Genomic DNA, 15,338 nt, shown 5'->3' on the forward strand with positions numbered 1-15,338 from the left:
CAGAGAGAGAAAAAACACTGCCCATGATTTTCTTGAAAGTGAATACTGGTATAAAATACAACAGGATTCCTCATATTTTCCACATGGTAAGAAAGCTGCACTTTTCTCTATGATACAAATAGTTCTAGCATTAATAAGGAGCCATAATCACCACCATTACAGTCTAAGAATTGTACTTAAGTCCTACCCCCAAAGACTTCTTTCCCCATATTTTCTAATTAACTTAATTTCCAGAGGGGAGGTGGGAGAGGCAGTGTCTGTTAGATCCTACACATTAGTTTTATTGAAATAATTTGTACTGTTTTGTTTATCTTGGATTTTTATTTGTTTATCTTGGGGGTATGGTTTTTTTTAAAAAAAATGTTACTCAGAATCATTTGTTTGAAATGAAATAAATTGAATGACATGAGTGAACAAATAAATGAGTGAGTGAATAATTATTATCTCTCAGCTAACTGGATCATTGTTTTTTCCTCACCATTTTTTCTTCTCCATTTCTTGATTTTGAAAATGAAAACACTGACATATTTTTCTGCTTTGTTGATATGTCATGACTTTTTATTCTCCCTTTCTTTGCCTGTTTCCAAGTCTAGTATCTTCAAATAGCTAATTTCACCTGATTCTTCTCATATGACTGAATAAATTGAAATACTGTTTACCCTCAGTGGCTTTGAAAGTGACCCTCCCAACAAATATTTAACAGGCCCCAATAATTTTCTACATTACCACCATTAACTCCCTACTCTAGAAGCTCTTCTTGTGTTCTTGTTTAACTATAGTAGCTATCTAGGTTAATTATAAGGAACAGATAAATTACAGGTAATTCACATTTTTTCCAAATTCCAAATACTTTATGGAAAGTCAACCAAACTACATAGATACATTCCTTTTGGGAGAAAGGATAGTATTTAGTTATAGTTTAGCCAAAATAATTATTAGTTATTAAGTGTAACCTCTAAATTAAAAAAATGACCAATGCTTTTTTCAACTTTTCTTTGGATTACTGATAGATATTCTATGGAGTTTCTCAGTTATCCAGGTTATGGTTGTCCCAAAGATACTTTTTCAAGAGGCAACTGGACTTTCTAGTTTTTCTTTGAAGACGTTTCACTTCTGATCTAAGAAGCTTCTTCAGTTCTGACTGGATGGTGAGGAATGGAAGGATTTATGCTCCTTGCAAATAGCTGGTCATTTGCATTTTTTTTAGCGAGTCATTAAGGTCACCTGGAGTTTTATCTGTGTCATCAGGGTCACCTGGGTGGTGTAATAAATGGGTGTGGATTGTGAAGCCTTCTTGGAACTGTTGAAAGGACTGTGTTGTAGATTGGAGATAGATGTCATATCCCTCCCTCTCTGTTAAGAGAAGGCTGTTCAATTTTTACATAGATGGCCTCTTTCACCCCTCTTTCAAACCAGTGGTCCTCTCTGTCCAAAATGTGGACTGTGTTGTCTTCAAAAGAGTGGCCTGCATCTTTTAAATGCAGGTGCATTAACTGCTGAATCTAGTCCTGATGCATTTGTTCTCCTATGTTGTGCCATGCGCTTTTGAAGTTGTTGTTTTTTTTCCCCCAATGTACAGATCTGCTCATGGCTCACTGCATTGTACTGCATATACCACATTGCTCAGTTTTTGTCTGGGTGTTTTATCTTTGGGGTGGATAGGTTTCTGCCTTAATGTATTCTTGGGTTTGAAATGTACACATATGTTATGTTGGCTGAAGATCCTCTTGAGCTTTTCTGATATGCCTGCAATGTATGGAATTGACAACATTGTTTCATTTACGTGCAATTCTTCATTATCTGTTATGGAGGAGCTCCTGATGACACAGATAAAACTCCAGGTGACTTTAACGATAAAAGAATGCAGCTATCTTCAAGGAGTATAAATCCTTCTATTCCCCACTGCCCAGTCAGAGCTGAAGAAGCTTCTTGGATGAGAAATGAAACGTCTTCAAAGAAAAACCAGAAAACTCAGTTGCCTCTTGAAAAAGCACCTTTGGGACTGATGACTATCATACACAGGGATGCTCCTGAAGGCTACTCAGAGGTTCGGTATACAGCAGGTTCAAAGTATAGCTGTTTATTTTCTGGCAAGTAAGAGTTGGAATAGCTGGATTATTCAAGAGTTTATTTCTCATCCACATTTATTACTCGAAGTCTAATATGGCTGAGTGCCAGTTTCATTCAAAGCCATATGTAGAATTTATCTGTTCTGTATGGGCTGATCAAGCACACTGTGGATACTACCTAAGGTTGGCATAAGTTCACCTAAGGCATAAATTCAGTGGTGGGATTCAGCCAGTTCGCACCACTTCGGGAGAACCAGTTAACTTTCTGAGCAGTTTGGCAAACTGGTTGTTGGAAGAAATTATTAGGGCAGAGAACCGGTTGTTAAATTACTTGAATCCCACCACTGCATAAGTTGTCAAATATTTTGGGAGTACCAAAATAGTTTTCATGTTGATTTACTGTTGATTGAAGCATGAGGTATGTTCCATAATAGTATGGCATTTTATGTATTAAGTTATGAGCTACCTTAAGTCTATCAGGGAAGTAGTATATAAACTATTACTGTATTTTTTGCACTATAAGATGCACTTTTCCCCCAAAAAAAGGTTGGTGGAAATGTCTGTGCATCTTATGGAGCAAATATTATGTCACAGACTGGGAGGCAACAGCAGGGGGGAAGGAGGTCGCCACCGCCTGTTGCTGTCGCCGCCTATTGCCGCTGCCTATTGGCAGTTGGGTCGGTCTCCCAGAATACCGCTGATCTGTTAAAGTCGATGGTTCTAGCCCAATAACTCACTAATCAAAATGTATTTTATTTTCAAGCTTTTATTTTAGACCTGGATAGATCCTAGGCCTCTTTATTCATTAGACCTTTAACGTTTTGTTTCTCTCTTTTAGATAAACAACTGGAACAGCCCAGATTTACCTCAGAGAGACCTTTTTATACCCAAGGGGAGGAGTCAGGAATCAGGTAGGGTTATGGAAATGAGGGGGCGTGTATTATTGTTAACCCTTGCAGAGATGTAAGAAGGTAGAGATACAGACAAGATATAAACAAGTTAGACATTTTACATAACATGATCAGTTCCAGGCGGCAGGGATTGCTACCACCTATTGCCAACGTGGCGAATGGCGGCAGTGATAGGTGGTGATAGGCAGCGGCAGCAACAGAATAGATCCAGGTGCCAGGAGAAAAAATCCATTGTGGGGACAGCCTCACCTACGGGAAATTTCTTCCATTGCTTCAAGAGCTTTTGGGTAAAACGATATAGGGTTTCCTGCCAGAGCAGGAGCTTGGACTAGAAGATCTCCAAGTTGCCTTCCAGCTCTGTTATTCTGTATAAAAAGCATGTTACAAGAGGCAACCAAAGATAAGTCTTAAAAGTTTAGACAAAGCCATGCAAGATTTTTGTGGCCAAAACAAAACATTTTTTTGTTTTCTTGTTTTCCTCCCCAAAAGCTAGGTGTGTCTTATGGTCTGGAGCGTTTTATGGAGTGAAAAATATGGTAATGTTCATATATTCAAGATATTTTTTCAAATGGCTAAATGTTAATTCATAGAAATGCCATGGAAATATCAGGATATCAGATCAGGATTACATATTACTACACAGAAATAAGTCCCAGTGCGTCTAGTGGATCCCTGCCTTTTGTAAGAATCATCTACATTTTTAATCTAAGAAGAATAGAAAGATATGATGGCAAACCTTGGTGTCATTGTTACAGCTAGTCATTAAATATATGTGCATTTTAAGAGGATTTGGCTACACTTAGAATATTCTAGTTGCAGTTCAGTTTGACCTAAGAAGAAAGCAATAGAACCTGAAGAAGAAAAAACTATGGACCTTTCACTATCAGAATTCAGTGAAAGAAGATTCTATAGATAATTTCTGTCAAACTATGTTTTCTTACTTATCCTGCTAATTTGAAAGAATTTACAGCTTCAGATAATGTCCTATTGAAGGGGTTGATTTCAAAATGTAGTCAACAAAATAATAGCAGTTGTACAAACTATTTTTAACACATCGATGTTTAACAGTGTCTTTTTACAGTACTTTCTTAATTACTAAAAAAATATACTATGGAATGTATAGAAATTATCCAATAAAACGTTTTAGGGATGCAAAATCATTGTGAGAAAACCCAGGATTAATGAGCATTAATTAGAGCAAAAGTAGATATTTTCAAAATGTTAGAGATAAATAAAACTTTGGAAATAATGTATTTCTGGGTTAGTTTTAGTTGTTCTGCTGCTTGGGAGTTTGTGAGGTGTCCCCTCTGGTGAAACATTGACATTTATTACTGGGGGGGGGGGTTGTTTGTTTGTTTGTTAAGGTCATGTGAAACTAAGATTTCTTTGTATTGTAATTTTTTTATATTATCCACTTTGATTTTTGTACAGAAAGGAAAGTCCAGGCAAAATTATACAATGAAAGGTGATTTTTAAATACATGTATCTTCCATATAATAAAACAAATTATGGCACTTTAGACTAACATTTCTCAAGTATATTATTAAATATATAATGTAATTTATTATAGCAGGCTCAGCAAGACGTATTTGCTTTACAAGCAGTGTTTTCTTTTATAATTTAAAAATATAGTCTTGCTTCTAAAATTGTAGATCACCCAGCTGGCTCTACTTTCCCCTAAAGTGGGAGTAGAACTCATGGTCTCCAATTCCTAACCTGGTCCGTTAACCAGTGCACCATACCGGTTCTGTGTTCCTCATTCCCCGTAAAAAATAACCTAGGAATCCTGGATTATAGTTATGGCAGCAATAATTATGTTTTTTGCTTTGATTAAGCAGATTTAAGAATCTATTTTGTTTAAACATTGATGAATTGAAAGCAAGGTATTTGGTAGATATTAGGGCTTTTTGTAAAGATATTGATAATGTTTTTAAAAAATAGCAAATATCAAAGAATAATGAATAAAATTAACACAAAATCCAGAGAAAAGTATACACAATTCAAAAGAAAATTTTAAAAAATAGTATCTCTGTAAAAACTGTGACTTTCTCAGTTGTAGCTGATATTTATGTAGTTTGAATATTTACATATTTTGGAGACCTGTTTGATCTAGTGCAGACCCAGATGTTTTACTGCCCCTGGGCCACATCTGGCCCTTTGGCTGTCCCTATCTGGCCAGCATGAGGTCATTCAGAAATTAGAAATTAGAAATCAAATATAAATTAGTGCGCTGCAGGAGACAAGAATAACAGAATAAGAGTTGGACCCTGCTCAGGAAGAAAACCCTATAGTATTTCAGACAAATGGTTGTTCAACATCTTCTTAAAAACTTCCAGTGTTGGAGCATTCACAACTTCTGGAGGCAAGTTGTTCCACTGATTCATTGTTTTAACTGTCAGGAAATTTTCCCATAGTTCTAGGTTAGAAGAAGCCAAGTTGGGTCTGGGTCTGTGCAGTCGCCATGCACTCCTTCAGTCAGCTAGCAGCCATGGGGCGGGGAGGGCAGGGCAAGGAGAGAAAGCACCTTTCTGCACTTGTGCAGTGTTCGCCCCTCACCTGAAGGAACCTGGGGAGGCGGCAGCAGCAGGAACAGTCATTGTCTGAGGGGACTCAGGCTCAACCACCCACCACTTCAGTCAAAGCGCGGCCTTGCTGGTGAACAGGCAGAGTGTAGCCAGGAGCTATTGGTTCAGCCCTCCACAACAATCCCAGTTTAATCTAGTGGTTAAGGTACCAGGCTAAAAACCAGGAGACTCAGTTTTAGTCCTGTCTTAGGCCAATCACTCTCTCAGACTCTGATGTCAGGTTCCGTCGACAAGCCAATTTCTGTCACAACTAATGGATCAACACTTGGTTGATCAGAAAAGAGGAGAAGAGAAGATGATTTACATATTCAGACAAAGCACCTAATTCAGTCTAATAGGGTACTATCCAGTAGTGGGTTTCAAATCCCGTTGCTACCAGTTCGCTTGTGCGTGCAGAGACATCCAGGCGGGTGCTTTAGTCTCAGGCCGCCTCTAATCTGGCTCTACAGAACTGTTAACTGTATATCGAGCAGCTTAGATTTGTAGTTTATTGTATTCACGCTTAACCTCACACACAGAAATACACACAATGTCCCTCTATGTTTTTTTATACCTGTTACGCTCCTATTCCTCCTTTTATGGGCTGTATTCTTTCCCTTTTCTTCCCTATACCCGTAATGGAATTTGATTGTATTAGAAGCCTGAAATATACATTTCATAGTTCCTGAATTAAAGCATTCTTGAAAAATATCCTGCATTTTTGCTAACTCTCAAATTATTACATATACAAATATATAGAAATGTTGTACACATACAGTAGTTAACAAGCAATATTCCATTCTGAATGCCTCTGTAATTCCTTGACCATATCTCTGAACACATGTGGAAAGAGAAAAATGTTTTGTCAGTTTCTATTATGAAAAAAAAATTGCGCCCCACCCCCACACATGCAGGGAGCCCCCCCTGCATGCCCCACACCCCCCATGCGCATGTATGCGCAGGCCCTCACATGCATCCTGCGCATGTGGGGGCCCACACGTGCCCCGCTCCCCACACATGCGCAGCATAGACCCGACGACCAGCTGGCAAGCAGGAGGCGCATGTGCATGCGTGGCAGAACTGAACTGGGGCGACCGCTCGCGTGCCCACAGAGAGGGCACTGTGTGCCACCTGTGACACACATGCCATAGGTTCACCATCACAGCCCTATAGTCTTATTTCTATCAGTGGAAGATTTAGCATCTTCCTGTAATCTCTGCATTACATTGCATTGCCATCATATTTTCAGACTTTATACTATTCTCCCAGCAATAAATAAGACATAGTTCATATATAGAGAATACTGATTAATTTTTCATGTGTGGATTTTGTAGCAACACACTCTTTCTCTCTCCTCCCATGAGTGTAACCTTTCTGTGAACTGACCAAGCTGTTTCAAAATGCTGAAACTTTTCATCTTCACACAAATTAATGGAAGAAAGAAATAGTGCAGCAATAAATAGATTTTCCAAATTCAATTGACTGGTTAGCATTTCCATTCTTCTTCATAACAAACGCTGAATTTATTTCTTTGGTTTTTCATTAGTTTTCTAAAATATAAGCACACTGGAGGTTTAGAAAAAAATAATATTCCAACAACTGTCAATTTAAATTTAAATTAAGCTATCATTAAAATTAAGCCTTCTAGAAGAAGCAGCAAAAAAAATCAAGTAAATATTTGAATAAATTACAATTGGTCCACAATTCCACCAAAGTGTAGAATCTGGCATTGGTCATTGGGAATCTAAATTCTGCTCTGAATCAGTTTCAACTCTAGAAATGTGCTACCGTAAGGGCACCAGCAGTGCTAGAATGGACGTTGTCTTACCTGAACGTCCCTTTTCTGGGCGCTGCGTACACTATCCATGAATGGGTTAATGCTTCAGCCTTTGGCAAACAACTGAGTGTTATTTTAAGAAAAAAACAAGGGATTTCCCCTTTCCCCGCTGCCTAGCCACACCCCCAATCCCATGATACCCCAGTCTGAGCGAAGGTGTGGCGAAAAACCATCAACAAGACAAGGAGTAGCAACAACCATAACTTTATTAATAAAACAGAGTCAACATGGCTAAACTGTATATCTGCAACCACAGCCGGGCAGGAAGCCCATAGATACGGGCGGGAATGGATAGTGTACGCAGCGCCCAGAAAAGGGATGTTCAGGTAAGACAACGTCCATTTTCCTGTGCGCTGCTCCCACTATCCATGAATGGGATATGCCCAAGTTTAAACCCCCTGGGTGGGGGGCTGACTGCCCGCAGAGTCCTCTCCAGTCACAACCCGCTGGAGTACCCGGCGGCCAAACGCCACCTCGCTGAATTATAAGCGTCTATCTTGTGCCAAATGAAGGGCGACAACGAAGACCAGGTCGCTGCTCTGCAAACATCGGCTACAGAAGCCTGTGTAGCCCAGGCTGCCGATGTGGCCGCGCTCCTAGTTGAGAGGGGAAGGATGTTGCCCGGTAGCGGCTTGGAGTTCAGATCGTAAGCTAATGCAATGCAGGCCCTGATCCATCTGCTGACCGTGGGGGCCGAGATCTTCTGGCCCATGGAAGCCGGGTTGAATGAGATCAGGAGCGCTTCTGTGTGACGGAAAGGAGCTGTTCTGTGTATGTAAGTCTGAATCGCCCGACGGACATCTAGGGTGTGCTAACGCTTCTCCCTGTGGTCTTTTGGCGATGGGCAGAAGTCCGGCAGGATAAGTTCCTGGGCTCGGTGAAACCAGGAGTTCACTTTTGGGATGAAGGCCGGGTCCAGACGGAGAACCACCGATGAATCTCTGAAAATGCAGAGGTCCTTACAAACGGAAAGAGCCGCTAACTCTGAGACTCGCCTCGCTGAGGTGATCGCTAGGAGGAAAGTCACCTTGAGGGTCAAGTGTAAAACTAGGGATAGATCCCAGGTTGGGTAACGGTGCACTACAGGTGGGTGTAAGTTCGTAGCCCCGTGAAGGAACCCCCTGATAAGGGGATGATGTGAAAGAGTCTGGTATGGTGCACAGGAGATGACCGTCAATAAGGCTGCGGCCTGACGCCTTAGGGTAGCTGGGGCCAGCCCCTTGTCTAACCCTGCCTGTAGAAACAGTAAAATGTCTTGAATGGTTGCCGTGGTGGGATCCACATGGTGACTGGAACTCCAGCTGCAGAAAGCCTCCCAGGATGCCTCGTAAATACGAGTTGTTGACGGGCGTCTGGCCGCCTGAATAGTGCTGACGACGCTATCAGGTAAGTTGTCCTTCTTCAGGATGACCCGCTCAAATGCCAGACGGCTAATTGGAGCCACTGAGGTTCTGGGTGATTGACCTCGCCCTGGCACAGTACCACCTGGTGTGGCGGGATCACCCATGGTTGCTCCACCAACAGGACCACCAGGTCGGCAAACCACGGCCTTCGAGGCCAATTTGGGGCCACCAGGAGTAGATCGGCCTTCTCTGCCAGAAGTTTCTGAACCAGGCATGGGAGCAAGGGAATTGGCGGAAACGCATATAGAAGGCCTGCTGGCCACTTGCAGTGAAGGGCGTCGTGATCCTCTGCCTGTGGCATCGGGTAGCGCGACATGAATCGAGGGAGCTGGGCATTGGTTGGAGATGCAAAGAGGTCCACTACTGGTCTCCCGAACCTCGAGGCGAGCTGCCTGAAGAGGCTGGGGTGGAGCTGCCATTCCGCCTGATCTATCGTTGTTCGGCTGAGCCAGTCCGCTCTTGCGTTGGCTGACCCTGAAATGTGGTCTGCCTTGATTGAGAGTAGATGCTTTTCCGCCCACTCGAATAGGGCCTCGGATTCTAGCATAAGAGTGCAAGATCTCGTGCCTCCCTCTCTGTTCACGTGCACCTTGGCCGAGATGTTGTCCGTCAGGACCAGTATGTGCCGGCCCTGAACCGTGGTCTGGAAGTGGCGCAGGGCTAATCTGATCACCCGGAGTTCCAGCAGGTTGATGCTGTTGCGTTGTTCGCTCTTGGACCACTGGCCCTGTGCCACCCAGTTGTGCAGGTACGCTCCCCACCCCCGAAGACTTGTGTCTGTGGTGAGGATCAGTCTGTCCGGGTCCAGGAATTCTGAGCCCTTGAAGAGGGAGCTGGATGTCCACCATCTGAGGGAGAGTCGCACCTTGGGGGTGAGGAGAACTTTGTGTTTCGAGTTGGCCCTCCCTGAGCATTGGAAGGGGAGTAGGAACCATTGGAGAGCCCTCGAGTGTTTGCGTGCCCACGGAACGATGCCGAAGCAGGAGACCATCTTCCCCAGGAGGCATGATAGCTGGAGGAGGGTGGCCTTCCTCCGTGTCAGGATTTGAAGGGCCAGTTGCTGGAGACTCTGGATCCTGTCTGGCGATAGGAAAACCTGACCTTTGACGGAATCTATCACTGCCCCCAGGTGGAGAATTTGAGTGGAAGGTTGAAGGTGACTTTTCTCAAGGTTGATTGTAAACCCGTGGTTTCGAAACATTTCGAGGACTAGGTGTACGTCCCTGACTGCCTGGTCGTGAGTTGACGAGAGTATCAAGATGTCATCTAAGTAGTAGAGGACTCAGACCGGGATGGCTCGAAGTCTGGCTGCCACCACCGCCACTAGTTTGGTGAAGGTGCGGGGTGCCAACGATAGTCCGAAAGGCATTGCCCAGTACTGAAAGTGCTGGCCCCCGTATTCGAACCTGAGGAACTGTCTGTGATCTGGGTGAATGGGAACGTGAAGGTAGGCCTCTCGGAGATCGACTGACTGGAGGAGGTCCCCCCGTCTCACTCCCGTTAGGATTGATTGAAGCGAGTGCATTTTGAACTTGTGGTATCGTATGGACAGGTTCAGCTTTTTTAGGTTCAGAATGGCCCTCCATCCCCCCCGAGTTCTTGGGGACGAGGAATAGGCTTGAATAGAATCCCGAACCCTGGTGGGTCGGAGGTACTGTTTCTATGGCTCTGACCTCCAGCAGATGGGTCAGCTCTTGCGTCATTAGGGCCTGTAGTTTGGAGGACTGTGGGACTGGGCACCGCACGAAACGATGAGGCGGCGAACCTGCAAATTCTATTGATAGTCCAAATGAGATGGTGCGCCTTACCCATGAGTCCGATGTCGACCGGGCCCATAGTTGGTGGAAGAGGAGCAGTCTTCCCCCTATGGGCCCCTCGGTCCCGGAGTCACTTCCCCCTCCTGGCGGGTTTGAAGCCTGCCCCCCGGAAGGGTCTCCTGGATTGCTGATTCCTGCCCCGGTCCCGGGACTGTTGTCTGTAATGGGATCTGTCGCCTCCCAGGTAATTGGAGCGGTGCAAGAAGGACCCCCTGGGTCCTGAGCCAGACCGAAAGGGCTGTTGGACTGGATATGGGGAGTACCTCTGCTCGTGGCGGCGGTAGGACCATGGTAGCACCTTCCTCTTGTCCTTGTCCTCGACTAGGACTGGGTCCAGGGCTGCTCCAAAGAGATTCGGTGCCTTGTAGGGAGCTGCGGCCAGCTTCCACTTAGCCTTAAGGTCCGCTTTCCAGGGGCGTAGCCAGAACAGCCTCCTACCCGTGACGGTGGAGGCTAGGGCCCTTGATGCAAACTTTGCTGAGTTTAGGGAGGCATCAGAGGCGTACTCGGTGGCTGCAATAATCTTATTGATATCTTGCTGCAGTCTGGTGTCCTCCGGAGGGAGTCTTTCTTGCATCTGGCGTAGCCAAATGAGGGCCGCTCTATTGAAAAAAGACATGGCTGTGGATGTTCTGATTGCCCAGGCCACTGCCTGGTGTGCTTTACGGAAGGCCCACTCCGTCCTCTTCTCCTCCGCCTTAAGCCCATCCAAGGCTTCTGTGGAGACTAGCGATGGGGATGAGAGGGCTGCGACCGGCTGGTCCACAGTCAGGAGGAGTAACAGATCCTCCAGTTCTGGGCCCGAACAGTAGAGCTTCTTGTCCAGGCTACTCGGTGTAGTTTGAGAAGCCGGTTGCCCCCAGGCGTTTTGGATGACATCGGTAAACAGCTGTGGACAGGGGATGCAGTCCTTTTCCTGTTTGGATAACTTGAACAGGGCATTGTGGGGCCCCGCTGTAGAAGATGGTGCTGATTTCACCTTCCCCGGCACTCCCAGGTTGGTCGTAAATCGCGCCTTGTGAAGGAGCGACCTAAAGAGTGCCGGTCGAAATAGCCCCGTGAAGGCTGGCATGTCTGGATTCAGCCCTTCATCTTCAGAGAACTCGACATCCTCTGGGGCCTCGTCAGCTTGATCTGACTCCTCGGAGGAGGATTCTCGTGCCAAGGGTGCGAAGGCCTTGTTTTGGACTTGTTGGTGTGACCCCTGGACCTGTGCCGGTTGAGGTGGTGGCACCGCCTGCTGCCAACTGGCTGCTAAGAAGGATGATAGAGTCGTGGAAAACATGGCTTGGAAGTCCAAATGTGATGGCGGTGGAGGCCCGTCCTGCGCTCCTGCGCACGGTGCCGGGCTGTGCGACGGACCCGCTGGTGCAGGTTGATTCCGGACAAGGGTGGGAGTTCCGTCCTGCTGGGGCCCTCTCTCTGTCAGGACCGGAGTCACCGGGGTCTGGGCCAGATCCGTCCCGGTGGCCATTGCTGCGTCTGAGTCTCTAGATGTGGAGGGAGCAGTGCTTTCTGGTCTTGGCCCCCTGGTGGGTGACATAGCCAGCGCCTTTAAGCCTTGGCGCACTGCCTCTCGAGCGCCTGATGGCATCTTTGAGCATCCCTGTCCTGGAAGGTCAGCCCCTCCCCAGATTTGGACTTGCGGGTGGAACTTTCAGACCGCTTCCGGGAACTGCTTTTAGTTGATTTAGCCCCCTTGCGTGGGCTCAATTCCAGCTCTGGGTCTGAGGAGAAGGGGGAGTCAGACATGGCGAGTTGTTGGGGGCAAGACCACCCCTTTCCCCTCGTGGCTTCTGGCGAGGACGAGATCGCTCCGCTCCGTAAATCGAGTAAAGGCAGCTGAGAGCCCGAAGGTCTCACCAGCTAACCCTTATTGCAAAGGCACCACACTAGAATGGGGGCGCAGCTGAGCCTCTAGGAGCTGGTAGGTGGAATTTGGTCCAAAATGGCGGCCCGCGTGGTCTTCAAGATGGCGGGCGCCACGTGGTGCGAGGCTCGGGTGCCTTTGCAAGTGACGGTCTTATGTTGGAGGCCCGAGGGTCCAGCCAGCTGCCGTGCTTTCTTGCCGCTCGAAAAGGAGCCTTTTCTGTAGCGTAGCGGCGTTTGGCAGGGCTAGCCGGGCAAACCGCGGCTGCACTCTGCCTTGTTCGGCGCGATCAGCGTGGATCCGAGCCGATCGCTCTCCTCTTCGCCCCGCGCAGCAGCTGTGTCTGCTCCGGGCAAGGCTTGGCGCTTTCAGCGAATTTGAAAGTGGCGCCGGTAGGGAGAGTAAAAAGCGCTGCGTGGGCGGCTCGACTTTCCAAACCCGACGCCCAGCTGATCAGCGCTGCCGCTGCAAGCGGCGGCGAGAACGAAGACAAGGAACTAAAAGAAACCCCAGGGAAAGGAAATATTCAAAAATAAAGTAAAGACCTAAGCGTCCCTGAGGAGGGAAGTAGAAAAACCACAACTAAACGAGGGAACAAATACCTTAAGACAGGAGCTCCCGAGGAACACTTCAGCGTTTGCCAACAACTGAGCGAAGACTGGGGTACCATGGGATTGGGGGCGTGGCTAGGCAGCGGGGAAAGGGGAAGTCCCTTGTTTTTTTCTTAAAATAACACTCAGTTGTTTGCCAAAGACTGAAGCATTAACCCATTCATGGATAGTGGGAGCAGCGCACAGGAAAAAAGACCCAATATAAGCTACAATTCTTCAATGCATTTCACAATTCTATAAAACTCTGTAGAAGAATACACTTTGCTTATATTTATTAAATGACACAGGTTGCAGTATGTCTCATTTAAAGCTTGTGATGTAGTGCAGAATTGTTACTGGCTGTAAAAAGTCCTAGGATGGTAAACAAGCAGGGGAGAAACTAAAGTATCATCAAGGAATAATTAATTGATATTACCCTTTTGCATTTCAGGAAAAGGAACTATTCCTCTCTTCATCATCATCAAAACTTTTCAAAATGAAAGGAACATTGGAGGATGATTAAGTCAAGTTTAGACATTATAAAAGCTCCCAACCAACACATGGGTTTAAGTCCCAAAGCTTTTTGCATCAACTTCCCCAAATTCTTTGGTTAGATTTGGAAGTTCATTTTGCACAATCCTCGTTTGTTTGAAATCAAAGATATTTTTTTCTTTGCTTTTCTATTTAGTTATTTTACTGCAGCTTGCATATTAGTCAGTTCTCACTGGTTTACATCCAGCAATAGACATTGAAACAAAATGGTAATAATCCAAATAACATAATCCTCTTATAGTGACCCATGAGGGGGGACAACTAGGTTGATCCCCAAAGAGACACCTTTTTGAGATTCCTTTTTAAAATATTTTTATTGAAAATTTTGATTTTAATAATAAAAGCAAATACAAACTAAACTCAGAAAAAGAGAGAAAGAAAGAATAAAAGGTTCAAGGAGGAAAAAAGAGAAATATTTAAAGAAGTGACTTCCAATCTTCTTCACAAGTATAAACAAACTGATTACGGTAAGTCTCTTAACCTCTCTAAAGTTAAGATAAATGCCTCTTTTTTCCATTACCCATTTCCTATCTATATGTAAATTCATACCTCATTTTCAGTCATGACATCAGCAAAAAAAAGGATTACCAGAGCTTTATAGAAGTATATCTTATTTTAACACTGGTCAAACAAACCAACCTTAAATTCCTTCTTTTTCTTTCTAATAATCTTCACCTTTAATTCATTCAGACATTGTGATAAGATTATTTTGATCTCCATTTTTTTCCTATCCCAAAGATTTCTTCAAGGCTTTAGCAAACCACTTTGTAAATCCAATAAAAAGTTCTTGCTTATCGCTAGAATAAAACTATTGCCCACGTTTCCTCTTATAAGAAATACCTCAATCTTTCTCTCAAAAATGCTGTGAATTATCATGCCTGTTAAGAGCAAATTAATTATTTGCCAACACAATGAACCCAAAGCACAAGTGCCAAGAGTAGAAGCACAGGCAGGAAAGATGAGGTAGAAACATATGATCGTGTATGAAGTCCAAATATATATTCAGTAGTGAAACAGATACTATCTTCCACCTGCTCTCAGCTCAGTCATGCATTTCACCACCTACTGGTTCTCTGTCACTGTAAGGACGGAAGCATCATAAATAAGAATGACTAAGTGTTAGGAAGAGGGAGCCAACTTATTTCTTTCTCCCTTGTCCAATCTGCAACCTTGAATTCACTTTTTTCAATGGTGCGGCTACAAATGTGGAATGTAGTTGGAAACCAAGTTGTCAGCTTATGCTTTATTTTAAAAAACATATCCTAGCCTTGTGCAGAAAGCAGATTATATGACATTTTTCATAGCATATAGAGCTGCATTGTCATATACTATGGTTGAGATGATGTTGAAGATACAGGGAACTTGACATGGGGGCTGGAACACGATTCCAGAGATTGTGTAAACTATAAACAGAAAAATACAAGAAAAAGAAAAAGGAGAGTATGAAAAAAAAAAAAGAAGGGAAAGAAAAAAAGAAGTAACTTTTTCCATTTTCCAGCAGGTTAAAAGAATTTCAATATCATCTCTAAATAAAACATAATCTCTCGTCTCCCCATAGCTCTTCTCTCAGGTGATGAAAACAAAGTTCAAATGCTATGTCAATCAATCTTTCTCAGCAAAAGCCCAGTAAGAGCAACCACATACAATTATTTTAAACCTGGTCAAACAAGTTTATGTTACAAGGTTAATGTTATAAACCTTCCCTGTGATTTTAAAATTATTCTT

At 44.4% G+C, this 15,338-nt stretch overlaps 1 protein-coding gene across 1 annotated transcript in view; it reads right to left on the reverse strand.

Annotated features, from left to right (window-relative positions):
- SLC4A8 (solute carrier family 4 member 8) overlaps positions 1-14,333 on the reverse strand; it is a 90,102-nt gene extending 75,769 nt beyond the window's left edge. Inside the window, exon 1 of the mRNA XM_070934915.1 lies at positions 14,253-14,333. Coding sequence (XP_070791016.1) covers positions 14,253-14,333 — 81 coding nt within the window. The remainder of the gene's footprint in view (positions 1-14,252) is intronic.
- Positions 14,334-15,338: the final 1,005 nt, after the last annotated feature.

Source organism: Pituophis catenifer, unplaced genomic scaffold (genome assembly GCF_029215685.1).
Source record: "Pituophis catenifer annectens isolate HBS135680 unplaced genomic scaffold, rPitCat1.0.hap2 SCAF_2, whole genome shotgun sequence".
NCBI lineage: Eukaryota > Metazoa > Chordata > Lepidosauria > Squamata > Colubridae > Pituophis > Pituophis catenifer.